The 27,990-nt window shown below is 39.4% G+C and overlaps 1 protein-coding gene across 3 annotated transcripts; it reads right to left on the bottom strand.

Moving 5' to 3' along the window:
* Positions 1 to 46: 46 nt before the first annotated feature.
* Positions 47 to 27,930, bottom strand: LOC122296470 (alpha-galactosidase 1). 3 transcript variants are annotated; one of them, XM_043106217.1, is made up of 15 exons: positions 27,588 to 27,926; positions 27,076 to 27,134; positions 26,533 to 26,589; positions 26,131 to 26,165; positions 25,918 to 26,021; positions 25,723 to 25,798; positions 13,583 to 13,641; positions 13,398 to 13,463; positions 13,207 to 13,290; positions 1,706 to 1,770; positions 1,508 to 1,590; positions 1,318 to 1,408; positions 660 to 709; positions 429 to 569; positions 47 to 350 (listed from the first exon to the last, which is right to left on the bottom strand). In XM_043106217.1, the coding sequence occupies exons 1-15, from the start codon at positions 27,803 to 27,805 to the stop codon at positions 258 to 260; spliced, it is 1,281 nt and encodes a 426-aa protein (XP_042962151.1). In that variant the 5' UTR covers positions 27,806 to 27,926; the 3' UTR covers positions 47 to 257. The 3 variants fall into 3 exon arrangements, with proteins under 3 accessions (XP_042962151.1, XP_042962152.1, XP_042962153.1); XM_043106218.1 differs by lacking the exons at positions 25,723 to 25,798; positions 25,918 to 26,021 and having other exon boundaries at positions 27,588 to 27,928; XM_043106219.1 differs by lacking the exons at positions 13,583 to 13,641; positions 25,918 to 26,021; positions 26,131 to 26,165 and having other exon boundaries at positions 27,588 to 27,930.
* Positions 27,931 to 27,990: the final 60 nt, after the last annotated feature.

Here is a 27,990-nt window from a genome sequence, read left to right on the forward strand (position 1 = left end):
ATCTAATATTTCAATATATATATATATATCCCTGACTAATTGCTCAGCAGGTGAACTTTGTGTTTTATTTGCAAACGTAATCCACATTTCATTCGTGCATGTGTACATACATTTCATTTCCTCTATTCTCTTATTGAAGAAAATTTTCAGTCACCCTGCCAAATAAGACATTTGTAAACTCCCACCATACCATTGGGCAACTTGAAAAGACCAATGACATCATGTACTTCTCAACGGAGATGTCTTTGTGGATAACCTCAAGAAATTGGCTTCAACACATACATTTTGCATGCATGAGAACCCATGGTGGCTGTCAAGTTTCCGGTTAGCGTTTTCTTCAATGTCTTGTGCTGCCAACAAACACAAATATATTACAAGGTATACATTCACCATACAAATGTAAAACTCAATTGATCTCGATCAAGTACCTCCCAAATATCTCTTGCTTCAGCAACACTGTTTGGAGGAATTCCGATGTCATCCCAGTGGGCAGTAATTGAAATACGCCTAGGGCCTCGGTTGACTAGAAGTAGAGCTACTCGATAGCCTTTAAGAGGCCCTGCCCAAACCTGTTACAAATTACTTGCAAAGTCATTTTTTGCTCTTCTCAAGGGAGACAATCATATTATGCATCAGAAAATATATTAGGGCATCCTTACCTCAAGATCACCTTCAGACCTAACCTTTTTACCTTGTATGCCAGCTGAATCTGTTATACATGATGATTAAGTTAATTATTAGAACAACTGACACTGAATAATTCATCCCATAGGAAGAAAATGTCATATGAGTTATAAATTGATGCAATTGTAAAATATCACCATTTGTCCCAAAATCTTAAGCTGGTGAGAAGAGGTAGACTTTATTATTTATATTTAAACGCTCCCCTCTCACATGTGGGCTAGAACATAATCACCCTTAATAAGTGGCCCAACACGTGGAATATTTAATTAATTGGGTGAAATGTATAGTCAGAATTCGAACTCATGACCTCTACTCTAATACCATGTGAAATCACCACTCATTGAGGGGGAGTGTTAAGACATAAATACAAATAATAAAATTTATTTCTTCCCATCAGTTTAAGCTTTTTGGACAATTAGTGATTTCATATGGTATCAGAACAAAGGTCCTTGGTTCAAATCTTGACTTTATACTTCACCCAATTAATTAAATTTCCCACTGTTGGGCCACTTATTAAGAGGAAATCTGGCCCACAAGTGAGGTAGAGTGTTAAGACATAAATATAAATAATAAAATCTATTTCTAATTATCAATTTAAACTTTTGGGACAAGTGATGATTTCACAGCAATTACCTTGATTAACTGCAATGACCTCTTTATTGGCAACGATCTCCATTGTCTCTTTTGTCATATTCCTCACATCACAACCAAGGAGAAGGGGAGCCTGTAATACCACATGCATACAAGCAAACAGTAGGCAAAATCCACATTCATATTAAACAGAGCATTGTACAAAAAAAAAAAAAAAAAAAACTGCCAACACCTTGGAAATAGCCCATATACTAAAGTGAACTATATATTCATCCCTTGTCATCCCTCCATTTCCCACTTCAAGCATGTCAGGATCTATTCAAACTCAAGGAGATAAATACAATAAATTTCAGAAAAAACATGCACTATATGCCAAAATTCATTTTTTTATGAATTGATGTTGATGATTGATGTATAGGAGAATACTTACCATTCCAACCACCAGGCCTAGCAAGTTCTGCATATACTTCATTCATGTCTGCTCTGGAGACCATACTGTGGAAGAACAACACAAAATAAATGATTTCTGATCATTGAGGCCGTGGATTCTTTTACAGCAAGCTGGTTAGAGAGGCTGTTTGAAGAGCTTGAGGTGCATCAGGTGGTATGTGGGATGAGAAGAGACAAAGCTCCTGGCCCACATGGGTTTTCCATGGCTTTTTTTCCAAGATTGTTGGGAGATTGTGAGATAGGAGGTGATGCAGGTCCTACAAGAATTTTATGATTTTCAAAAGTTCGAGAAGTCGATGAATGCCACATTTATCGCTCTAATCCCTAAGAGAGTGGGTGCTTCGGAGTTGAAGGATTTCCGTCCCATTAGTTTGGTAAGTGGGATTTATAGGATAATTTTAAAGGTTTTGGCAAATCGAATGAGCAAGGTGATGGATAAAATTATTTCTAAGCCCCAAAATGCATTTGTTAGAGGCTGACAAATCATTGATTCTGTGCTGATTGTGAATGAGTGTTTAGATAGCTGGATGAGGGGAAGGCGTTCCGGGAGTTCTTTGTAAGCTAGACATGGAAAAGGCGTACGATCACATGAACTGGGATTTTCTCTTCTATATGCTCAGAAGATGTGGTTTTGGTGACAAGTGGTGTGGTTGGGTCAAACATTGTATTTTGACTGCTTGGTTTTCGGTTTTAGTTAATGGGCTGCCATGTGGTTATTTTTAGAATTTCAAAGGATTGAGACAAGGGGATCCGTTATCTCCACTTTTATTTGTTCTTGTTATGAAGGCTTTGAGCCGTATGGTGGAGGCCTTGGTAGGAGGAGGTTTTCTATCAGGCTTCTCAGTGGGAACTACTAATAATGGCTTCATTTCTATATCACATTTGCTTTTTGCTGATGATACTCTTATTTTTTGTGATGCTGTTGGTAAACAAATTCAAGCTTTGAGGGTTGTCTTGTTATGTTTTCAAGCCGTATCCAGCCTAAAGGTGAACTTGGGTAAATCGGAGCTGGTCCTGTGGGAGATTTGCATAATATTAACAATTTGGCAGAATTTTTGGAGTTAGAGTTGCTTATTTGCCCATGAAATATTTGGGTCTCCAGCTGGGGCGTCATTCAAGGCAAAGTATATTTGGGATGGGGTGGTTGAGAAGATTGAGAAAAGGTTGGCGGGGTGGAAAAGGTTGTATTTATCAAAAGGGGGTAGAATCACCCTTATAAAGAGTACTTTTTCTAATATCCCAACTTATTTTCTTTCATTATTTCCTTTACCAATTGGAGTGGCTAATCGTATTGAAAAGTAATTTAGAGCATTTTTGTGGGGTGGTTTGGGAGATGAGGATAAGATTCCTTTAGTAAGCTGGAAAAAAGTTTGTTGTCCGATTGCTGAAGCCGGGTTCGTAATTTGTGTAGTTTTAATAAGGCATTGTTAGGGAAGTGGTTGTAGAGATATCAAAGGGAAGAGGAAGCGTTGTGGAGGGGGGTGATTGTGTCAATTATATCTATATATGGCAGTAAATATATTGCTGCAAATAGCAGTAGTTGTATATATGTGTATAGGTGCCACCTTAGTTTTATTTCCTTTCCCGTATTGCTTTATTCTTTCCTATTTTACAGATGATTTGTAGACTGTAATTAAGGCTTGTCAGTTTATATAATATACAGAAACTCTCATTTGAGGGTATTCAAGTAAACTTGACATGGTACCAGAGCCCTAGAATTTTCTGGGCAATTTTTTTCAGCAGATTACTTTCTTTGGCTTGTTTCGGCACTCTCTGCCTTCACTTTCTGGGTTAATTTTTTCTGGGCAACTCTTTCTACACGGTTGTCGGCACTCTCTGTTTTTCATAGCAGTGTTTTTTGGCCTTTTTTGGAGCTTTCAGTTAGTGGGTCAGTGGCTACTGGAAATTACGGTAGTTTCTGTTTCATTAGAGGTGTTTTTTGGCCTCTTTCAGTGCACTCTTCTAGGGCTCTCTGTGTAGGCTTTTGCAGAGAGGTTTTCGATGCATTTTCTGGTAGTATTTTCTGGCAGCGGTATTTTCAGGTATTTTGGCATTTGCAGGTCAGTATTCAGGTCACTCATTTTGAGTTTGTGGTCATTATGTCGGGTGAAAATTCAACCATTCAATTTAATGGAAAGAATTATGGAAGCTGGGAATTTCAGTTTCAAATGTTTGTGAAAGGAAAGGAATTATGGGGTCACTCGGATGGGTCTTCTGTGGCCCCTACTGATCTCAAAGAATTTAGTTTTTGGTCCGGCAAGGATGCCAAGATTGTTTCTTGGCTATTAAGTTCCGTTGAACCACATATGGTCAACAATCTTCGATCATTTACTATTGCTAAGGAGATGTGGGACTATTTTAGGCGTGTATATTATCAAGACAATACTACATGCAAATTTCAAGTTGAGTTAGAGATTTCCAACTACAGACAATGTAATCTCTCTATTGAACAGTTCTATGCTGATTTCCTGAATTAATGGAGTGAGTATTCTGGGATAGTATATTCTAAAGTTCCTAAGGCAGCCCTAGAAGCATTCCAAGTTGTTCATGCTGAGAGTCAAAGAGATCAATTATTGATGAAACTAAGACATGAGTTTGAGACTGCACAAGCTGGTTTGATAAACCGTAATCCTTTTCCTTCCCTGGATGTGTGCTTGGGGGAATTATTGAGAGAAGAGCAGCATCTTGCTACTTAACATGGACTCACTCAAGAAACCGTGACAACTGAGATGGTTAATGTGGCATATGCTGCTCAAGGAAGATCCAAGACACAAATACAGTGCAGTTGCAAGGAATTTGGGCATATTGCAAAGCATTGCAGCAGAAAATTATGCAATTATTGCAAAGGAGGGCCAAATCATTAAAGACTGTCACGTGTGACCTCAGAATCGACATGGCCAAGGATTTCACACTGCTGCCCAGCCTAATTTAGCTGCTGTCCCCTTTGTTTCTGCTCTGGGGCAGCCACCTACAGCTGGTTCTTCATCTACTCTTACACCTAAGATGATCCAACATATAATTGTTTCTGCTTTCTCTGCACTTGGTCTTCAAGGTAAGGGAAATTTCCTCACCTCTCCTTGGTTGGTCGACTCTACGGCTTCCATCAGATGACTGGAAATGCCAATGCCTTACATGATGTTCGTAAATATAAGGGTGACCAGCACATTCAAATAGCCAATGGTAATACTCTTCCTATCATTGCAATTGGAACTCTGGGGTCCTCTTTCAACAATGTATTTGTGTCACCAGAATTATCTACGAATTTAATTTCTGTTGGACAGCTTGTAGATAATAATTGTGAGACTCATTTTGATCATAATGGTTGTGTGCGGGATCAAATGTCGGGGAATGTGATAGCGAAGGGGCCTAAAGTGGGACGTCTATTTCCTCTTCAGTTTTCCATTTCTAGTTTTAATTCCTTTGCTTGTACTGCTGCTACTAATAATAGTGATGTTTGGCATAAAAAATTGGGACATCCCAATTCTTCTGTTTTGACTCATCTTATGAAACAAGGTTATTTGGGGAATGAAAATTCCATTTCTATTGTGTCTTCTAATTGTAGCTCTTTTAAACTTGGTAAAAGCAAATCTTTACCTTTTCCTTTACATGGCAGTCGTGCTTCTACATGTTTTGAGATAATTCATACTGATGTCTGGGGAGTGAGTCCCGTTCTTTCATATGCTCAATACAAGTATTTTGTGACCTTCATTGATGACTATAGCTTTTTCACTTGGATATATTTTCTTCGATCAAAGGCTGATGTGTTTTCCACTTTTCAAGCTTTTGTTGTGTTTATTGAGACTCTATTTTCTGCTTGTATTAAAACACTACATGTCTCTCGAAATGTGGTTTTCTTTGAATGGAGTCGTTGAGCGTAAGAATCATCATCTTTTGGATATTGTTCATACTTTGTTGATTAAATCTTCTGTGCCTCCTCGTTTTTTGGTAGAAGCTTTATCTACAGCTGTATATTTGATTAATCGTTTACCCTCTCCAAATTTACAATTTGACTCTCCATATTCTCGTCTGTTTGGTGTTGTTCCTACGTATAATTCTCTTCATATATTTGGCTATGTTTTTTTTGTTCACTTGTCATCCACTGAATGTCACAAGCTTTCTGCTCAGGTTGCTCGGTGTGCTTTTCTTGGGTATAGTAATGTTCATAAAGGGTTTGTGTGTTATGATGTGGATGCTCACAAACTCTGTGTCTCTCGAAATGTGGTTTTCTTTGAAAACCAATATTTCTTCCAGTCTTGCATTTCACATGGTTCTACTTCTGCTTAGTTGCTTATTTTTTATGACGTGTCTTGTACTCTTGAACGTTTTAAGCCAGAGCTTGTGTATCAAAGACATCGTCCACAATCTCCACTGCCCCTTCCTGTCACAAAAACAACACCTGATCCCATCCCAACTAAACCTCAACGATCATCTTGAGTTTCACATCCTCCCCTAGAGAGGTATGGGTTCGTACATACTGCCCATCAAGCTACTCTTAATACTACTTCTGTGCCAAGTCTTATTCTCAGGTTGCTACTCAAGCTTGTTGGAGGCAAGCTATACAAGATGAACTTCAGGCTCTTCAGGATAACCACACTTGGGACATCCTCCCATGTCTTGATGGCATAAAACTCATTGATTGCAAATGGGTGTACACTATTAAACTCTGGCTTGATGGTACTATTGAAGGATATAAGGCCCATTTAGTGGTCTTTGGAAATTGTTAGGAGTATGGCCTTGATTATGTGGAGAACCTTTGCACCCGTTGCCAAGATGACTATTGTACGTACTCTTCTCGCCATTGCTGCTTCCAAAGGCTGGTCTCTTAGGCAGATGGATGTGAAAAATGCATTCTTACATGGGGATTTGAAGGAAGAAATCTATATGTCTCCTTCTCCTGGTATGTTCAGTTCATCCTCCATTGAGGTTTGTCAATTGAAGCGGTCTTTGTATGGCTTAAAGCAGGCACCGCGTGCATGGTTTGAGAAGTTCCACACCACTCTTCTTGATTTTCATTTTACTCAGTCGGTTTGATTCTTCTCTTTTTCTTCAGAGAACTACCATTGGACTTGTTGTTCTTTTAATATATGTCAATGATATAGTTATCACAGATTCTGATTCTCACCTGATTGAGCGACTACAACATCTCAAAACTACCTTTCATATGAAAAACCTTGGCCCACTTCAGTATTTTCTTGGTCTCGAGGTACATTCTTGTTCCAATGGTATGCTTTTGCATCGGCACAAGTATACCCAAGAGATTCTCACCTTGGCTGGGCTTCAATTTGGAAAATTAGTACTTACTAGGGTTTGGGTTTAATCTTTACGGATTCGGATTAAAACAGGTTGGCCCATTAAGACAAGATTGCTTAATAGGTCACTAACGGGTCAATCCATTATAACCCGCTATGACCCATTAAGAAATTTAAAATTACATTTTTAACCTTAATATAAAAACTAAAAAACCCTAAGTCACTGACCTACTCCTGCCGCACACTCGGGTCTCTGGTCTGTGAGTCTCGCCTTTACTCCCTCACAGACTCACCCTCACAGAGTCACAAACTCAGTCTCGTAGTCAACTTTTCGGTTTCTCACCCTCAAAGTCGCAACCTCTGTAACAAATCTTGCCGCCAGCCGCTCATCTCCTTTTCACTTCACACAACCAGCCCCCTTCTCTTGTGTCTTCTCTTGACCATGGCCAGATCGTTACAAAAGGTCATGGCATCCGACTTCACTTCTCTCCAAATTTGTTATCACGAGCAACACGGTAACAATTAACATCCTTGATATGCCATATTTTTTTCAAATTGGTATTCAGATCAGTAAGTAATTAGTCAGGACCAGTTAGTTAAGATTGAGTTATTTTGTCTTTGATACACGTATTTTTTGACACGGTTGAAAATTTATTTTGTGTTTAATCTCTCCAAATCTGATACCAATTAGCAACTCATGGTATTTTGTGTTTGATACACATTTTTTTGACTTTTTTTTTGTTCACATATATAGCTTCTTTAAGGTACGTTGAATATGTCAAATAGTCAGTATCAGTTTTCTTCTTTGTATTTGGGTTTTCATAGTACGTAAATTCTAGGAAATAATAACTTCTTCTTTCTCTAGACCTTTCTACTCTCTTCACTTCAAAAAAAAATGAGTATCTCCCTAGCAAAGGTAGAATTTGTTGCATTTAAAAATTGTAGGTGTAACTTCTGGTTTCCTCATCCCAATGTTTTTTATATGCTACAGAGCTGTAAAGGTCACCCATCTGGTCATTTTAGAAAATTTAAATGTTAGTCATGCAGCAGCTGTTTGGTTAATGATCATTTCTTTTACATATTGTTAATTTATATTCCAGTTTTATCTTTCTGGGTATGATTTTTCTCTTTGGTTTTTTTATTTCTCTGTGTCAGTCTGAGGATTATTTGGTTGAATTGCTTCAAACTCTAGTAGACATGGATATTAACATTTCAAGCACTCAAGGTAACATGATGGAATTGTAGTATTGTAACAAGGAACCAATGAAATGTGAATGGAAGTCTTTGTGATGAAAGGAATGTAATGCAGTGAAGGTGTTTGATGAAAAACTACAAAGAGCCATACCCTCAGCCCAGCTCCCTCTCATATACACAGCTTCCCTATAACTAACTCTAGAAAATGAAGGTGCATGAACTATCGCAGACTTCCCCTCTTCAATTTCCATTTTTTGTGTTTTGATTTTTTGGTAATATTCATTTTCACATTTTCTTTTTCGTTCTTCGGGATCAGGTGCCAAATATACTTATGGTCGGTCCCCCTCAAACATTAGAACAGGAGACAGAAGAAAAGCGGAGACAGATTCTTGCAGCAGCAAGTGGAGCTTTTCAATACTCTTTGTTTGATATATTGTATACAGATTATCATGCCTTTTTAGTGCAACCCTTAATATTAATGATAATTAAGAGTTAACTGATGATATAATGAAGTTGGAGAACAACAAGAGAAGGAGGACGTTACACTTCCTTTAAATTCTAAATTTGTTTAGATTTGTGTGTGTATCATCATATTTGGGAGAGGGGGGTATGGTGTTCCAACGAAGGGAGAGGAGGGTATGGTGTGGGTTTATGGAAGTTTATAAGGAGGGTATGGTGTGGGCTTGTGGAAGTTTATATTTGGGTGGTCTTGTTTCGAGAAACATATTCAATTCGTTGCAGGAGAAGGTAATAGAATCAGTTTTTGGCTGGACGTGTGGTGTGGAGATCATGCATTGGAAAGAGCTTTTCCGAATCTTTATCGTATTGCTGCTAATAAGGAGGCTTCAGTGGCGGATATGCGGTCTCTCTATCAGGGCACTATCCAGTGGGATGTTCTTTTCAACAAGGACTTTCATGATTGGAAATTACCTTCTATATCAGATCTTTTCAACCTTCTATACTCCATGGGGACTCCTATGGCACAGTGTGATCGTGTGAAGTGGAGGTTTAATAATCATAAGAAATTTACTGTAAAGGCGTATTACAAAATTTTGACCACACAAAACCATCCTCTATTCCCTTGGAAGAATATTTGGCAATCTCGTGTGCCCTCCAAAGTAGCCTTCTTTGTTTGGAACGCGGCACTTGGGAAGATCTTGACCACGGATAACTTGAGGAAGAGGGGGTGTGTAGTGATGGATTGGTGCTATATGTGCAAAAGAATAGAGAATATGTGGATCACCTGCTATTACATTGTGAGAGTACAAGGGAGATATGGGATGAGATTTTCCAAAGGGTCAATGTTGCTTGGGTTATGCCTTTGAGGGTGGTGGACCTGCTGGGGTGTTGGAGGAAGATACAAGGTTGCCAGCAAGTGGCAGCAGTATGGAAGATGATCCCACCATGTATCATGTGGTGTGTCTGGTCGGAAAGAAATGCGCGTTGCTTTGAAGACAAGGAACGCACTATGGAGGAGCTAAAGAACTTTTTTTTTTTTCCAAACTTTAATGCTTTGGTTTTCCGCTATTGTACTAAATGGGGACAATGTCCATGATTTTTTGTCTTTAATTCCTCGCTCATAGAATGTTCTTAGATGCCTTATGTATACTTCCTGTATACACAGGCCATGCCTTTTATATTCTGATTAATAATATTTATCTTTTACTTATCAAAAAAAAAAAAACATTGTGTATTTATCATATTTGGTGCTGTTGGAATTTTAATTTTGGTATATTTATTGTTTGGAATGTAATTTTGAACTTGTAATTGGTTTTATATTTTTTATAGATATTGTAATTTTAATATTTATATAAAATTAATCAAGTCAAATAGGTTAAAAGGTCGTATTCATGTCTAAACAAGTCGAGTCGTGTTAACATAAACAGGTAGAAATGGGTCGTGTCGTATAAATCTATTTAGTAGGATTCACTAAAGGGTCGTATCGTGTTGACCCATTAAGTATAATGTACATGCATTGATATGACCTGTTAACACGATTTGCCACCCACTACTTACACCTCTGGAGGTCAATTTGAAGCTTTGTCAGGACGAGGGCGACCTATTATCTGATTCATCTCTGTATCAACAGTTAGTAGGGAGTTTAAATTACTTGACTATTACCCAACCTGATATTTCCTTTGTTGTCCAGCAAGTAAGTTTATGCAAGCTCCTCATCAATCTCATCTTGTAGCAGTACGACGGATCATTCGTTATCTCAAAGGTACATCTGGTAGAGGTTTATTCTTTTCTACTGAGAATTCCTTACAATTAACAGGTTACAATGATACTAATTGGGGTGGTTGTGTGGATACTCGTCGTTCAATTACTGGTTGGTGTATGTTTCTTGGTAATGCTCTTTGGAAAAGTAAGAAGTAGGATCGAGTATCCAAATCTTCTACCGAATCTCTGTGTGTGGCTTCGGGGTTTAATGAGTGAACTTGGCGTTCCGCAACTTACTCCTACTCTTATTCATGCGGATAACACTAGTGCTATTCAGATTGCGGCCAATCCTGTGTTCCATGAGCACACCAAGCACATTGAAGTAGACTGACATTCCATTCGTGAGGCATTTGATCATCATGTGATTACACTTCCTCACATTTCCACTAAACACCAAACTGCTGACGTCTTTACCAAGGCTATGTCTTGTCACCGTCATCAATTCATGATTGACAAATTGATGCTTCTTAATCGACCAACATCAATTTAAGGGGGTATGTCAATGATATCTATACATGGTTGTAAATAGCAGTAGTTGTATATATGTGTATAGGCACCACCTTAGTTTTATTTCCTTTCCTTTATTGCTTTATTCTTTCCTATTTTATAGATGATTTGTAGACTGTAATTAAGGTTTGGCAGTTTATATAATATACGGAAACTCTCATTTGAGGGTATTCAAGCAAACTTGACAGATTGTTCGAAAGTATGGGAGTGATTGAGGGGGCTGGTGCACTAAGGAGAGTATTGGAACTTATGGTGTAAGTTTACGGAAATTATTTAGAAAAGGATCGGATAATTTTGTGAAACAAGTCAAATTTGAGGTAGGTGATGGTTCAAGAGTTCAATTCTGGTTTGATGTTTGGTGTAGTGAGAATGCACTGTTTAGAGCCTTTCCAGTTGTTTTCAGGTTGGCTGTTAATCAGCAGGCCTCAATCTCAGATTTGATGAGTTACTCTAATGGAGAGGTGCATTGGGATGTTAGATTTTTCAGACCTATCCAGGATTGGGAAATTGAGGAGGTTACTGATTTTTTCAGATTGTTGTATTCAGTGGATATTAGATGACATGAGAGGGATCAAATGTACTGGAGATATACAGCGTCTAAAAAGTTCTGTTAGATCATATTATAAGATGTTGTCCGATCAACATTACATTTTTATTTTTTTTCCTGGAAGAGTATTTGCAAGGATCATGTTCCGTCAAAGGTTGAATTTTTTGTATGGACAGCAGCAATTGGGAATATTCAAACAATTGATCATTTGAGAAAGCGTGGAATGATTGCTATGGAGTGGTGCTTCATGTGCAAGAAAGCCGAGGAATCAATGGATCATTTACTCCCACATTGTGATGTGGCTAAAGTGTTATGGGATGATGTGTTTAGAAGATCCGGACTGACCTGGGTTATGCAAAAATCAGTGGTAGATTTACTCGCATGTTGGACTATAGACTTCATACTTGCTCTCAAGTGGTAGATGCGTGGAAGATAATTCCTTTGTGCAATATGTGGTGCATTTGGTTGGAAAAGAATGAGAGGTGTTTTAATAATAGGGAACGCAATGTAGAAGAACTCTGGAAATTTTTCATATGTTCTTTGTTTAGATGGTTTTCAGCTATTGTACTTAATGGAGGGGCTGTCCATGAATTTTTGTCCTCATTTTCCTAGTATTAGAATGTATTTAGGTTTTTCTTTTGTATACATCCTGTGTACATGGGCTTCGCCTATTGCATTTAATGAATAAAATTTTTACTTAGAAAAAAAAAAAAAAAAAAGAACTTAACCAGAAACATGAAAATCCACAAGGAAAAGTTAGGCTTGTATGGGATGCTGATGTATCCTTCAAGCCAATTCAAACCACTGATCATCATTCCATGTCGGGTCTTTTCCATTCAAAGTTTCAAGTTTGTACTGTTTGTGCAAGTTGTGGTTATACAGAGAGGAAGTGCCTTCGAAGAGACTCACAGGACTTGAAGGGCAGAGTCCTCCTTGGATTGTTTGGGGGGAGAGGGGTTGGATTTTAACATTATTCATTCAAATTCGGGGAAGATTGTGAGATTTCTATACCAGGAGTCATTATTGATGACTAATAGTTTTATTCAAGATTATGGGTTGTGATTTTACACAAAAAAGCAGATTACTATTGAATTAAATGGCTCTCATTAAGGTGGGATCAACACCACCATACAAGTAGATTATGGATTGTTGGATATACCTTTTGAAAGTTCAAAATATTCATGGTGTATGCAAAGCAAGGGGTTCATAGAATTTGGGTGAGACTTGATAGAATTATGGCTACACATTTAGTGTTAGCTAGTGGACAGCTCACAGCCCTTGCCTATGAAGGTCTGTTCTGACTATTGTCCTATGGTCACTCAGCTGCCCCAGATTTTGCTCCTTCTGGCCCTATTCCATTTTGATTTCAAAGAATGTGATGTAGTCATAATGAATTTAAGAAATTGGTTGAAGAAAGTTAGTGTCCACCTTTTGATGGCAAGGGCTGGTTAAACTGGTATCCAAGCTGAAAAGGTTGAAAAAATGTCTAAAGGGCTAGGATAAGGATTGTTTTGGTAAGATTGAGAAGAAGTTGCAGCCGCCTCCAAGAGAGAAGAAAGGGTGCTGGTGGTTGATCAGTCTCACTTACCATGCTTGGGGTGTAAATCAGTCTTTTTTATTGGTGTAGTTTGTGGTTTCTACAGCTGTCTCAATTGCTTTTTCGTTGAGATTTGCACTCTGGTGTTTACTTCCGCCAAATGGGACTGATGCAATGATAGTTTCTGTTCAGAGAGATAAAGAGAGAGAAGCATGAAGTTATTGTACCTTTCCCAGTTATCAGCAATGTCGTTAGTGGTTCTCCAGCTATTTCCTACCTTATAACCCCATAGAGCAGGGTGCAAGTCTCCCCTATTAATTAAAATCCAGAATAATCAGTTAGGGAGTGGCTTTTCCATCTAATTTTAAAAGTAGGAGAATACGATGGAGAATAACCCATACTTAGAGATAGGAATTACCATTCACATAGTGAGAAAAAGATAGGGCGGCCTGCTTTCATTAGTGCCCGGGTCATCATGGGGTATCTGAATGAAGAAAAAATATCTTATACTCTAATATCTCAATGTCAGAGTGTACATGCAACAATTCAGAAAGTAAGGAAAAGATAGGGTGGCCTGCTTTGGTGTCATTCTAATTATATTACCTAACCGTTGGCTTTGATCCATCATTGTTACAGTTATCATACTTCAAATAATCAATACCCTGCAAACAAACTTCATTATTGCAAGATTTGTTAATAATGAAAGCAAATTGAGAACAGAAACTCCCCACTTATTTTCTATCCTTGTTTCCTTTGCTTGTACGTGTGACCAAGCGAATTGGGAAGTTATTTCAAGCTTTTTGGTGGTGTGGAATTAGGGAGGAGGCCAAGTTCCATTTGGTCAGTTGGAACAAAGTTTGCTCCCCAATTTAGAATGGAGGATTTGGGGTTCGTAATTTGAGGATTTTTAACAAAGCTCTTCTTGGGAAATGATTGTGGATGTACCTAGAACAAGACTTTTTGGAGGGACGTTATTGACTTCAAATATGGAATGTGGTTGAGGGGGTTGGAGCTCTAAGAGCATTGGCAATGGATTCTTTATCTTCATATGTAAAATTACATATTTTGAATATTGATTTTGAATATGAAGAAAAATTCCTACATTGAATTATGTATTTTTGGATCAAATAATAATAAAATAATAAAGAAAGAGAAGAGAAAAAAGAAAAGAGAGAAAAAGAGAGAAAAGAGAGAGTTGGGAGGAGAGAGAAAAAATAATAAAATAATATTTGAAGAAGGAAAAAAACATCTTCAAAGATGAATAATCACTGTTCATAGTTATTTAAAATTATAAAGATAGATAAGCCAATGTAGGTGATTTTAAGGCAAGTTTATTCAAATTTGAGAATAAAAATGAAGATGAATAAACAATTGCTAGTGCTCTAAGAAGGTGAGGGGCACGTATGGAGTGGGTTTATGGAAAAACGTTAGGAAGGGCTGGAAGAGTTTACAATTCTTATAGTTTTGCAGTTGGAGAGGGATCCAAAATCAGGTTTTGGCATGATACTTGGTGTAGTGACCTAGCTCTCAAGACCGTGTTCCCTTCCCTTTCTCATTTAGCTTTTGATCAGGAGGTCACAGTGTTGGACCTTTGGAGGCCTAATGGGAGCAAGAAGTTCACTGTTCGGTTTTTTTAATAAGGTCTAGACATCCCAAAGTCATCCTTCTTTTCCTTGGAAGTGTATTTGGAAGAGTAAGGTGCCTTCCAAAGTTGCATTCTTTATTTGGATTGACTTTCTTGGTAAAATCTTGACTACGGCCAATTTAAGAAAGCGTGGTCTTATTGTCATGAATCGGTGATACATGTGTACAAAGAATGGTGAATCTCTGGATCATATATTATTGCATTGTGCGGTGGCTAGAGTGCTTTGGGATGAGATTTTCAGTAGATCAAATATTGCATGGGTAATGCTAGGGAGGGTGGTGATCCCTAGGAAGCTGCAGTTTGGAGAATGTTTCCTTTGCGTCTTTGTATTTTTTATAGGTAAAAGTAAATTTTATTGATATAAGAGCCATTGCCTAGGTACACTAGTAGTATACAATGAACATAGAGCCATTGCCTAGGTACACTAGTAGTATACAATGAACATGCCTAATTACATCTAAGCACTAGTGAGAGTTACAAGCAAATCATGAAGGCTGTCCGTATTACAAATAATGCCCGAAGCCCAAGAATGTAAAGTATTGTAAAAAACTCGTTTCAGCTCATCCACAGAATGCTCCATGGCTTCAAAGCACCCTCTTGTTTTGCTCCAGCCACAAGCACCCCATGATGCAGTGAGGGATCATTCTCCACACAGCGGCGATGTGGGCATTTCCCCTGATACCTCTCCAACAGCACATAACATCCTAACTCTTCTAGGCATGACCCATGCCACTCCTATCCTATTAAAGATCTCATTCCATAAACACCAGGCCACTTCACAATGTAATAAAAGATGATCAACTGATTCCCCACTCTTGCACATAAAGCACCAATCTGAAATAATGAGACCACGTTTTCTCAAATTATCCGAGGTGAGAATCCGCCCAAGAGATGCAGTCCAAACGAAGAAAGAAATCTTGGAAGGTACCTTGCACTTCCACATAACCTTCCAATGATAGCTATGATCATTAGAAAATCTCAAGAGAGCCTTGTAAAAAGAGCACACTAAGAATTTTTTATTTCCACTCAGATTCCACAACAACCGATCCCTCATCTCATTGCCAATCGACATAGCATATAACAAATCAAAGAAACCAGTAAACATGTCCAACTCCCAATCTTGAGCCACTCCCGAAAATCTCACATTCCAATAGACAGCACCCCATTGGAGAATACCAATAAATCAGCCACAACAGCCTCTTTATCACAAGCAATTTGGTCAAGCATAGGAAACACCTTCTTAAGAGCCGTGTCACCGCACCACATGTCGTGCCAAAAGTAAACATTGTTGCCTCTTCCAATTGCGAATCTGAAAAAGTGAGAGAATCAGCTCTTATGTTTCTCCACAATCCCACGCCATGTGCCCCCCTAACTTCATTAGAGGACCAACCCCCCAAATGATTCCATACTTAGACTCTATCACTTCTATCCATAAGCCCTCTCCTTCCCTATGATACCTCCACAACCATTTCCCCAAAAGTGCTTTGTTGAAGACCCTTACATTACGCACCCCCAGCCCACCACATATTATTGGTGAGTAAACTTTATCCCAACCCACAAGATGGAACTTAGTTTCATCCCCCATTCCTCTCCAAAGAAAATTATGGAAAGTTTTCTCAATACAAGAAGTCACACTTGCAAGTATCAGAAATAAGGATAGAAAAAAAGTAGGGAGATTAGATGAAGTGCTCTTAATGAGAGTCAATCTACCACCCTTGGACAGATATATGTTTCCACCCAGACAATCTTCTTTCAATTTTTTCTAACACACCATCCCAAATAGATTTTGTCTTGAACACAGCCCCCAATGGAAGACCGAGATAGTTCAAGGGCAGCGAAGAAATCTTACAACCCAAGATAGTTGCAAAGCCCTAAATATTGTTCACACCACCCACAGGAACCATTTCAGACTTCGAGAGATTTACCTTCAGGCCTGAAACTACTTCAAAATAAAGAATACAAAGAATACAGCCCTCAAGTGCTGCATATGATCACTGTCTAGCTCACAAAAAAGTGACGTGTCATCGGCAAATAATAAGTGAGATATAGTAACACCTCCCACCAAGAATCCAGAAATAAAGCCTCTATTAACAGCTACACTCACCATACGACTCAATGCATCCATAACAATGACAAACAGCAAATGGGAGAGGGGATCCCCTTGTCTTTATCCCCTAGAGCTGTTAAAGAATCCTTCCAGTGCTCCATTCACCAAAACCAAGTAGTGAACCATAGTTATACAATGCCTAATCCATGAATCCATCTCTCCCTGAAGCCGCATCTTCCAATTAAATAACAGAAAATCCCAATTAACATGATCATAGGCCTTCTCATGTCCAGCTTACACAAGAGTTTGAGTGTACTCTCCTTGAGTCTACAATCTAGGCATTCGTTGGCAATCAACACCGAATCCAAGAATTGTTTCCCCTTCACAAACGTGTTTTGGGGTTTCGATATAATACTACTCAAAACCTTATTCATGCGATTGGCAAGCACCTTTGAAATAAACTTATACACCCCATTAATGAGACTAACAGGCCGAAAATCTTTCACCTCCACTGTCCCAACTTTCTTAGGGATAAGAGCAATAAAAGACACATTAACGCTTTTTTCAAATTTACCAAAAGTGTATAACTCCTGAAAAACCTACATAATATCCTCCCCCACCACGTCCCAACAATCATGATAAAAGGCCATCGAAAACCCATCCGGCCCCAAGGCTTTATCCTTGGCCATCCCACAAAGCACCAAAAGAACCTTCTTTGCTTCAAAAGGTCTCTCCAACCACATAGATCTTACTTGATCAATATTCTCAAAAGGCATACCATCCAATTTGGGTCTCCATGGGGATATGGTTCTTAATAGCATCACAATCAAAGTATAATTGTGCCTCAACCTTAAGCACCTCGATAGCATTATTCCTATGGTGAGAATTAGCCAACCGGTGGAAAAATTCCTCCAACCAAAGGGCTCTCGACTTTTGTCTCCACGAAATTTCCTCCATTAGTAACACCTTCTCCAACTCCGAAGTGATAGCTAGTTTCTTGCAAGAGTCATCTTCGGAAAGAGGAGCACTCACCTCCCTTTCCTCCAAGTCCTTTAAATCCTCCATAAGATACCTTTTTTGACTACTAATGTGTCTAAAGACTTCAGCATTCCACCTCTTCAAATCCCTCTTCAATGCCTTCAATTTCCCAGCCAAGATAAAGCTAGGTCAACCCTCAAAAGAGTACAAGGTCCACCACAACCTCACTTTCTCCACAAAACCCTCAACTTTCAGCCACATATTTTCAAACTTAAAAGTATCGTTTACCCTTGTGAATGCCTCCACAATCCAATGCAATGGGGAAATGGTCCGAGCAAACTCTATCCAGTCTCTTCTGTAACATGGTAGAGTAATGTGCCTCCCATAAAGGAGGCACCAAAAATCTGTCCAAACAAGACCATGCTCGATTATTTGCCCAAGTGTGCACACCATCAACAAGTGGTAACTTCACCAAATCCATATAAAAAATAAATTCAAAAAACTCATTCATTGCCTGGCTATGCTAGACTTCTCCCGATCTTTCACTAGGAAATCTAGTGACATTAAAGTCACCACCAATGCACCCTGGTAAGTTCCACCAGCTGCCCAAACCCGCTAACTCCTCCCATAAGACCTTCCTATGTGTATCCATGTTTGACCCATACACACCAACGAAAGCACAACAAAATCCGTCCTCCACATTTCTAAATGAACACACTACCATATAATTTCCAACACACTCCTCAATAGACTCAACCACCCTTGAATTCCACATAATAAGGATGACCCCAGATGCTCCCACTAAGGCAAGATACACCCATCTCACAAATGGACAGCCCAAATGCTAGTGATGAAGCGACGATCCATGAATTCCATCTTCGTTTCCTGCAAACAAACAATATCCAACTTCCATTGACATAAGAGATTCTTCACCCGTGTATGCCTATTGGGATCATTAAGACCCCCGAATTTTCCAAGAGAGAATTCTAGGCTTCATAGGAGGAACTATCCTTTCCCTTGGATCTTCCATTGCTAGTACTCCCCTCCCTTCCGTTGTAATTATTGAATTGGAAGGAAAAACTTAATATTCCAAAATCAAAAAATGATTACATTCCCCTCTATATATAGATGATAATACTCATCTATTTTAGGGATATTTACAACTTACTTAGGAAAGAATCAAAACTACCTAAAACAGAAAGCTATAAAAAAAAAGGAAACTCATATCTACGGATTTGGTAACAGACTACCAAATCCCCTAAAATCTTGGGATAAGAAAGCATGATCTGTTAGCTGTAGATCTCCTCAATCTTAGCACCTAACATTGCTGACAGATCATCAAATTAAATCTCCTAAAATCATGGGATAAGAAACATGATCTGTTAGCTGTAGATTTCCTCAATCTTAGCCCCTAACATTGCTGACAGATCATCAAATTAAATCTCCCTATAATTCTACACTCCCCCTCAAGCTGGGCGGTAAATATTTATTAACCCCAGCTTGGAACTCAGATCATCAAACACCTTTCTTGGTAGAGCCTTGGTAAGAATGTCAGCTGTTTGAAGGCATGTAGGCACGTACAACATCTTGATTATTCCTTCCTCTATCTTCTCCTTTATGAAATGTCGATCAATTTCCACATGTTTTGTTCTATCATGATGTACTGGATTTTTGGCAATGCTGATTGCTGACTGATTATCACAGAACATTTTCATAGGTTCTTCATCTGAAATCTTTAATTCCTTTAGTACCCTTCTTAACCATATTCCCTCACAAATGCCATGTGCCATTGCCCGGAATTCAGCTTCTGCACTGCTCCTTGACACCACCGATTGCTTCTTACTTCTCCATGTGACCAAATTACCCCACACATATGTGCAGTACCCTGAAGTTGATCTTCGGTCTTGTACTGATCCTGCCCAATCTGCATCGCTAAACACTTCAATATCTCTTCTTTGGTTCTTCTCAAAAAATAATCCTTTACCTGGTGTTAGTTTCAGGTATCTCAGGATTCTATACACAGCCTCCATGTGTTCTTCATTTGGATTATTCATGAATTGACTTACCATGCTAACAGAAAAACCAATATCTGGTCGTGTGTGAGATAGGTATATTAGTTTACCCACTAATCTTTGGTATCTCCCTTTATCCACGGGTGCACAATTTTCCTTAGCGCCTAGTTTGGTTGTTGGATCCATAGGAGTATCTGCTGGCTTACACCCGAGCATTCCAGTCTCTTTTAAGAGATCTAGGACATATTTTCTTTGTGAGACAGAGATTCCCTTTCTTGACCTTGCAATCTCCATGCCTAGGAAGTATTTGAGATTCCCAAGGTCCTTGATCTCAAATTCTGCAGCTAGAAAACTTTTGACGGTGCTGATTTCCTCTTCATAATCTCCTGTTAGAATTATGTCGTCCACATATACAATGAGGACAGCAAGCTTTCCTGCAGGAGAGTGTTTAACAAATAGAGTGTGGTCAGTCTGACATTGAGAGTAGCCATATTTCTTAACTACCTTTGTGAATCTTTCAAACCAGGCTCTTGGAGATTGCTTGAGCCCATATAGAGATCTCCTAAGTTTACAAACTTTGTTGCGTGTAGTTTGTGTCTCAAATCCTGGAGGAATTTCCATGTAAACTTCTTCAGCTAGGTCTCCATTTAGGAAGGCATTCTTGACATCTAGTTGGTGGAGAGGCCAATCAAGGTTTGCAGCCAAAGATAGTAGAACCCGAACTGTGTTTAACTTGGCTACAGGGGCAAATGTCTCCTCATAGTCGATTCCATATGATTGGGTGAATCCCTTTGCAACCAGCCGTGCCTTGAATCGATTAACACTCCCATCTTCATTATATTTGACTGTGAAGATCCATTTGCAGCCTACTGGGCGTTTTCCAGCTGGTAATTCTAAGATTTCCCAAGTTCCATTTTTTTCAAGTGCATGAATTTCTTCATACACTGCTGATTTCCACTCAGGTGAGCTGAGAGCTTCTTGTATATTATTAGGAACCTGGATGCTGTCAAGGTTGGCAACGAATGCTTTGAACTTCGGTGACAGTCCTTCATATGACACAAATGTGTATATAGGGTGTTTTGTGCATGATCTTACACCTTTTCTCACAGCAATAGGAAAGTCACTATCATCATTAGTTTCGGGATTATAGTTACCTGATGGATCTTCACTTGATCTAGGACTTGGGTCGGACTCTTGGGTTTGCTCAAGAGATGCTTCTTGTTCCATCTCCTTTTGGTTCTTTCTCCTCCTTGAGTAGGTAATCAACTCATCATTCTTTGTTGATTGAATAGTGTCCAGATTTTGAGGTGGATTATTGGTTTGATCTTGAGGAGGAGATTCTAGGAAGTAAGGAGATTCAAGGAAGAGATTTTGAGGAGGAATGGATTCATGATTTAGTGATGGGCAGGGTTGGTCAGAATTAGGAGAGAAATGAGGTGATTCTTCAATATCCCAAAGCTGGTATTCTTGGATAAAATTAGTCTCCCCCTGAATATCAGATTTGGGGAAATAAGGTTGTTGCTCAAAGAATGTGACATCCATGGAGTGATAGAACTGTTTAGTGACTGGTGAGTAGCACTTATATCCTTTTTGAGTTGGAGAGTACCCAAGGAAAATACATTTAAGAGCTCTAGGATCAAGTTTGTCCCTGTGTTGTTGATGGACATGGACAAAAGCTGAGCACCCGAAAACTTTGAATGGGATGGTGGAGATGAGACGAGTATTGGGAAAGGACTCGAGAAGAATTTGACAGGGAGTCTGGAAGTTCAGAATACGAGATGGCATCCTATTTATGAGATATGCGGCAGTGAGGATGGCTTCACCCCAGAAAAATTTTGGTACATGGGTAGAGAACATTAAGGAGCGAGCAACATCAAGAAGATGCCGGTTTTTCCTTTCAGCAATACCATTTTGCTGGGGAGTGTTGACACAGGAACTTTGGTGAACTATACCATGACTCAAGAGATAATCATTAAGAATGGAGTTGAAATACTCTTTGGCATTGTCAGTTTTCAGAATTTTGATTTTTGCTTGGAATTGTGTTTGGATCATGGTGTTGAAGGTTTTGAAAATCTGGTTTGTCTCTGATTTTTCTTTCATGAGGAATACCCATGTGAGTCTAGTGTGATCATCAATAAATGAAATGAACCAGCGAGAACCAGTAACATTTTTGATCCTAGAAGGACCCCATACATCACTATGAATCATGGAAAAAGGTTGAGATGCTTTGTAGGATCGGTTAGGATAAGAATTACGAATATGTTTAGAAAATTGACAAACCTCACATTGAAACTCATTTGGATTTTTATTATGGAATAATGAAGGAAACAACTTCTCAAGATACAAGAAATTTGGATGACCTAACCTATAGTGCCACAACATAATTGCACTATCATTAGTAGACCGACTCACAGACAAAGAAATAGGACTACTGGACACTGAACAAGCAGATTGGTGAGTTGTTCCTTGAGGAGGATCATTAACCTCTAGAAGATAGAGCCCCGAACACATCTTAGCACTGCCAATCGTCTTCCCCGAGTCCAAGACCTGAAATTCACACAGATTGGAGCCAAATTTAGTAACACAATTGAGATCCCGAGTGAGTTTACTAATGGACAGTAAATTGCAATTTAATTTTGGCACAAGGAGAACTGAATCAAGAGTGATGTTCTCAGAAACTCTAACAGAACCTGTACCAGCCACCTTTGAGAGTGAACCATCAGCTATTCTCACAGTTAAATTTTTATAGCATGGATTGTAAGTGGAAAAAAGCTTCTCATCTCCAGTCATATGATCAGATGCTCCTGAGTCTATAATCCATGGACTTAGCTTCTCCTTTTTAACATTTAGAGCACTCAAAAAATTACCTTTTTGTGCCAAGGAACCAATACCAACCACAGTGGGGGCAGGTGCAAGCAAGGATTGGCTGAACAATTTCTGTAAGACTTCTATCTGTTCCTTGCTGAAGGGAGTGGGTTCGGGTGATGGTTTTTCATCCATGGAGACGAGGTTGCCCCGTCCTTCTTTGTCATAGGCAAACCGAGAAGGCTTCCAGTCTGCAGGTTTGCCGTGAATCTTCCAGCAGGTGTCCTTGGTGTGACCAGGACGTCGGCAATGATCACACCATGGTCGCCCTTTCTTTGGTTTGTGATCATTGTTGTTGGATGGATTTCCTCTAACTATAAGGGCTGAGCTCTCAGGATTTGTCACAGAATCTTGAGAGCCCATCATGATCTTCTTTCGACTTTCCTCTCTCCGAACTTCTGAAAATGCTTCCCGGATATTTAGTAGTGGTTTGGATCCTAAGATTCTTCCTCGTACTTCATCAAGATTCTTATTTAATCCAATCAGAAATTTGTATATTCTTTTTCGTTCAATAATCTGTCTATACCTGATTCCATCATCCGGACAGCTCCAATTGTGCTCTTCGAACAAGTCCAGCTGCTGCCAATAGCGATTGAGTGTGTTGAAGTACTGAGTCACCGTTAACTCTCCTTGGCGGAAGTCATGGAGAACACTCTCCACCTCGAACAATTCCGACGTATTCTCGTTGTTAGAATATGTTTCCTTGGCAGCGTCCCAAATCTCCTTTGCTGTTCCATAGAGAAGAAAATTTTCTCCAATGTCATTTGTCATGGAATTAATGAGCCATGACATGACCATATTATTTTCAGCATTCCAGACTTTGAACTTTTCATCCATCTTGTTCGGTTTGGCAGCAACTCCGTTGAGATAATCGTCTTTGCCCTTTCCACATATGAACATCATTACGGAATGGGACCATTGAAGATAGTTGTTCCCATTCAGTTTGTGTCCTGTAATGGGCATGAGGTTACTATCTGCACTACTGTTGTTGGAAGCCATTGCTTCCTGATTGGAGGTGATTTGGGAAACGGTAGTAGTTGAATCACGTTTCCCGTATTTGGTCATATGAGGGAATTAGGGTTCAGAGAATGCTCTGATACCATATTGAATTGGAAGGAAAAACTTAATATTCCAATATCAAAAAATGATTACATTCCCCTCTATATATAGATGATAATACTCATCTATTTTAGGGATATTTACAACTTACTTAGGAAAGAATCAAAACTACCTAAAACAGAAAGCTATAAAAAAAAAGGAAACTCATATCTACGGATTTGGTAACAGACTACCAAATCCCCTAAAATCTTGGGATAAGAAAGCATGATCTGTTAGCTGTAGATCTCCTCAATCTTAGCACCTAACATTGCTGACAGATCATCAAATTAAATCTCCTAAAATCATGGGATAAGAAACATGATCTGTTAGCTGTAGATTTCCTCAATCTTAGCCCCTAACATTGCTGACAGATCATCAAATTAAATCTCCCTATAATTCTACAGTAATTGATTGAACAAGTAAGAAGTTTCAGCCCCTTGTTTTTCCTAGAAGCAGATTTAGGGGATTGGATCCGACCCTCCTCAATGGCGATAAGTAATGCCCTAAATTGCTCCTCAAACCAGTCACAAGAGATCCCCACACACTCTTGAATATTCTTCACTTTTTGAACCACTCAGTCCGATGGTGAGCCTCCCTGTGTAAGTAGGGGAGACGAGGTGCATAGTGGCTCTAGGTCCAACTCGACCTCCGTATGTGCCAACTAAAGCATGTAATTCATGTCCTCTGCCTCCACTATCATCTATTGGACTGGTTGAGACTGCCCAGAGGCCCTCGCTAGAGGAGGAGGCTCAGAGAAGAGAGCACCTTAGCCTCCTCCTTTGCCCCCACTACCTTCACTTGGACTAGTTGAGACTACCTTGAGGCCATCACCGGAAAAGAGAGCACGTGAACCGACTCCCTACTACCCATTGTCATTGTCTGTGTGCATTGTGCAAGATCCCACATTTGCCGATGAGATAATGTTAGATCCATTTCTGGAGCAACTATCGACAACTCCTTGATCACCCTTTAAGCCACCGTCGATTATTCCTTATTCATTCGCAGTCCCAGTGGGTTAAGTGGCTCCTGACTCTTGGTCCTCGGCACCTCAACTACGTTGTCTCCGTCTCGCAAGTCCTCCATCACTATCAAAGAGCTCCTTTGTACTACCGTCATCTTTTCACAACTCCGATGGTTGTCTCCCGGCTCCGATGGATACCACAGTTCCTTCTCTGGCAAGGTTGGCTAATTACAGCCGACAGAAGTCACCGCCTCTCCGCCCTCCCTGACCCTCCACAGGGGCTGGGTTTCAGCTCTAAACTTTGCTTTATTTTTCACCCCCTCCGCACGGCCAATTAAGTTTGGGTCTAGCCCAGCTTTATGATGCCTTTGGTTTGGACCTAGCCTCACTCCACCCTCGTTAACTTGGTTTGGACCTAGATTCATGTGCTTGAAGCCTGGCCCATCCTCATTTAGAAACACTCAGATCTCATTTCTCATGCCCCTTCCATTACCCAGGCCCATCTTATTAGGCCCATTACACCCCTCCTCAACACACGGTATTAGAGCTTCAACCTTCTCCTGTATATCCGAAAGCTGCATTTTCATTTCCAACAAGGTACTATGCACATCTTCCTCTGCCAGTCCCACAACAGGCCAACCATCTTCACCTCTCCACTGTACACTTGCTTTCCCAGAGGTAAGTGTAGCCTTTCCATCCCTGTCGACACAATTTGTTGCACTGGCTCCTCGATTCGAGACCTTCTGCTGCACTAGAACCTCTCTATACAACCGACTCTGAGGGTGGTTCATTTATGTCTTATGTGGTGTATTTGGCTAGAAATGAATGATAGATGCTTTGAAGACACTTTGTAGGAACTTCGAAGGCTTTTTGTGCACACTTTATTGCTTTGGTTTTCTGCTATTGTACTCAATGGAACTAGTGCTTCATGATTTTCTTGTTTCTTTTTCTGGTTCCTAACATGTAGCAGGTGTTTTCTTTTGTATACTCCTTGTGTATTTGGACAATGCCTCTTTCATTCTCATTAATAAAGTTATTTTAACCTTTAAAAAAAATATATCATTGGCAGCTACTACGGACAAAGACACAAAGTAAACATTGGATCCACGTAAAGAAAATGAAAACTAAATTTCCTACCCATGAAGCAAAGGTTTTGGCATCTTGCTCCTCATGACCAAGTGAACCAGGCATAGTTTTGCTGCAAGTATAATAGCTGCAAAGTGGAGGTGAATGCATTCATTGTCTCACTTCTTGAAAGAATTAGTTTATATCAATACGGAACAATAATCAGGCAGCATGAATTTGGATTAGGGTGTAGGAGAGTCATGTTACCCTGCATCTGAGTAGATCCCCAGCTTAAGGCCCTTGCTGTGAACATAGTTCGCAAGGGCTTTTATGCCAGATGGAAATGTTAAGTTCTTAGGCACTAGATTACCCTGAAAAGTAAAATCTAAGATTTATTTACACTATAACTCCTCCACAAAAACTTCAAAATGTTATCACTCTTAATTACTTCAATAACCCAAAATATGAGGGAAATCATACCTTTCCATCACGAGCTATTTCTGCCCAGCAATCATCTGGAAAAGTAATAAATAACAATATGCTTAGCCTCTTGGTTTTTTTTTTTTTTTTGGATTGGCACCAGATGTTTGGAAGAAATTTTCAACTAATTCCAAGGGTGCATAAGACCTCAGCAAGGAGTTTCCCTTAGGCCGCAAGGGCACCTCAGATAATTCAAAGGGAAATTCTCCCAATCCAATAGCTCCTAGAAGTTGTTTGCACCTAAGGGTTCGAATCTTAGACCTGGAGGAAGCATACCACCAAGACCAAGGCTCTTACCACTTGAGTCAACCCCTAGGGTTTCAGCCTCTTGTTGCTATTGTGCTAAAGGAAAACTGAAGTTTCATAATGAAAGAGAGACAACAGAATATGATTGCTACATACCAATATTAACATAGGTATATCCCAGCATAGCAAGACCAGAGGAGATGAGAGCATCAGCTGTAAAACCAAGAAACAAGAGCTCTTATGAGTCGATATCACCCACCTTGATAGATGCAATTGGCCGTTGTGCCATCTAAACTTGTTTTTATAAGGACCATTGGGCTATCTAAACTTTGACAGGACTTCCTAAAGTAAGAGAGAGGTGAGCGAAAGCTAAGTTCCTCTTTTGAGGATAAAAATTCAAAAATTGGGAAAAATGGGGCATAAATGCTAAATCACCACTTGTTCCAAATACTTATAATAGGAAGACATAAATTTGATTATTCCAACTATATTCTAACAATCATCCTCACGTGTGGCCAGACTCTCTAAGTAAGTAGGCACAACATGTGAAATATTTCATTAATTTGAAATAAAGTGTGGAGTCAGGGTTCGAATTCAAGATCTCTATTCTAATATTATTGTTAAATCCTTAATTGTTCCAAAGGTTAAGGTAAAAAGATAAATTTAATTATTTCAATAGAACATGGGTAGTAAACTGACCGGTTTCTTTGATCATTTTCTCATCTATTTTGCAGCCGAAGTGATTCCAACTATTCCAGCTGCAAAAGAAGAAAATGCTCAGTCCCATGTCCCTCTCTTTATTGCTAAGCCTTTTTCTTTTAGCTCGGCCAACGCATCATTAAGCTAACGGAAAAATAGTTCTAGCGAGACGTTAAGAGAATTCATCCAATAATAATCACAAGTAAATAAACAAAAGCTGAACAAATCTCTCGACAGAATCCCCAATAAGATAAAATCTGATGGAAGTGCGTATTGGTCTACGTTGATATTAAGCTATTTTGTGCAGGAGGAGATGTTGATCAGATCTGACCAAGTTTTTCACTTGGTCATTCCTCAGTCAGACCAACCAATAAAAGCAAAGTAAGAAACAACAGCAATCAAACTGAGAGAAAGAATGCTCATTAAAAGAGGGGCGAAAATAAGAGAAAGGAAGAAAGACAAAAGTAAGAGAGAGGCAGTATATATGTTATATGGTGTGACGCACGCAGTACCCCATGGGAGGAGTCAAGCCAAGCCCATTGGCAAGCAGATTTCGTCTGAGTCTCTCTCTGTAGCACTCGTACTTGCCATTCTTAGGCAACATCAACCCGGCTGTTCTTGATGTTGCAGAAACACCCGCAATGGCTGAAGACAATGAGCACACCATCAATACAACCATGCACACACCCCTTCTCTCCATCTTCATTGCTTCTCCACCCTTCCCCCACATTCACTCTGCCTATAAACGAAAGCTCTATCCTTGACCGAAGGAAAAACAGTGGCAGTGTCGGAGCATTATGGAAATATTTCAGAGGATAAATCGATGACTCGATTGACCCTGTTTATTCTCTGTGGATAAGGAGTCGATGTGACTTTATGGTCACGTGCACTTCGAGGATACCTACTCTTCTCTTT

Source organism: Carya illinoinensis, chromosome 15 (genome assembly GCF_018687715.1).
Source record: "Carya illinoinensis cultivar Pawnee chromosome 15, C.illinoinensisPawnee_v1, whole genome shotgun sequence".
Classification (NCBI taxonomy): domain Eukaryota; kingdom Viridiplantae; phylum Streptophyta; class Magnoliopsida; order Fagales; family Juglandaceae; genus Carya; species Carya illinoinensis.

Excerpts from the sequence above, each read along its gene's own strand:
- LOC122296470 (XM_043106217.1), bottom strand. The coding sequence starts at position 27,805 with ATGTGGGGGAAGGGTGGAGAAGCAATGAAGATGGAGAGAAGGGGTGTG. Across the intron at positions 26,022-26,130 it reads AAATAGCTCGTGATGGAAAG|GGTAATCTAGTGCCTAAGAA; the intron begins GTATGATTTCCC and ends TTTACTTTTCAG. Across the intron at positions 13,642-25,722 it reads CCAAAACCTTTGCTTCATGG|GGTATTGATTATTTGAAGTA; the intron begins GTAGGAAATTTA and ends GTTTGTTTGCAG.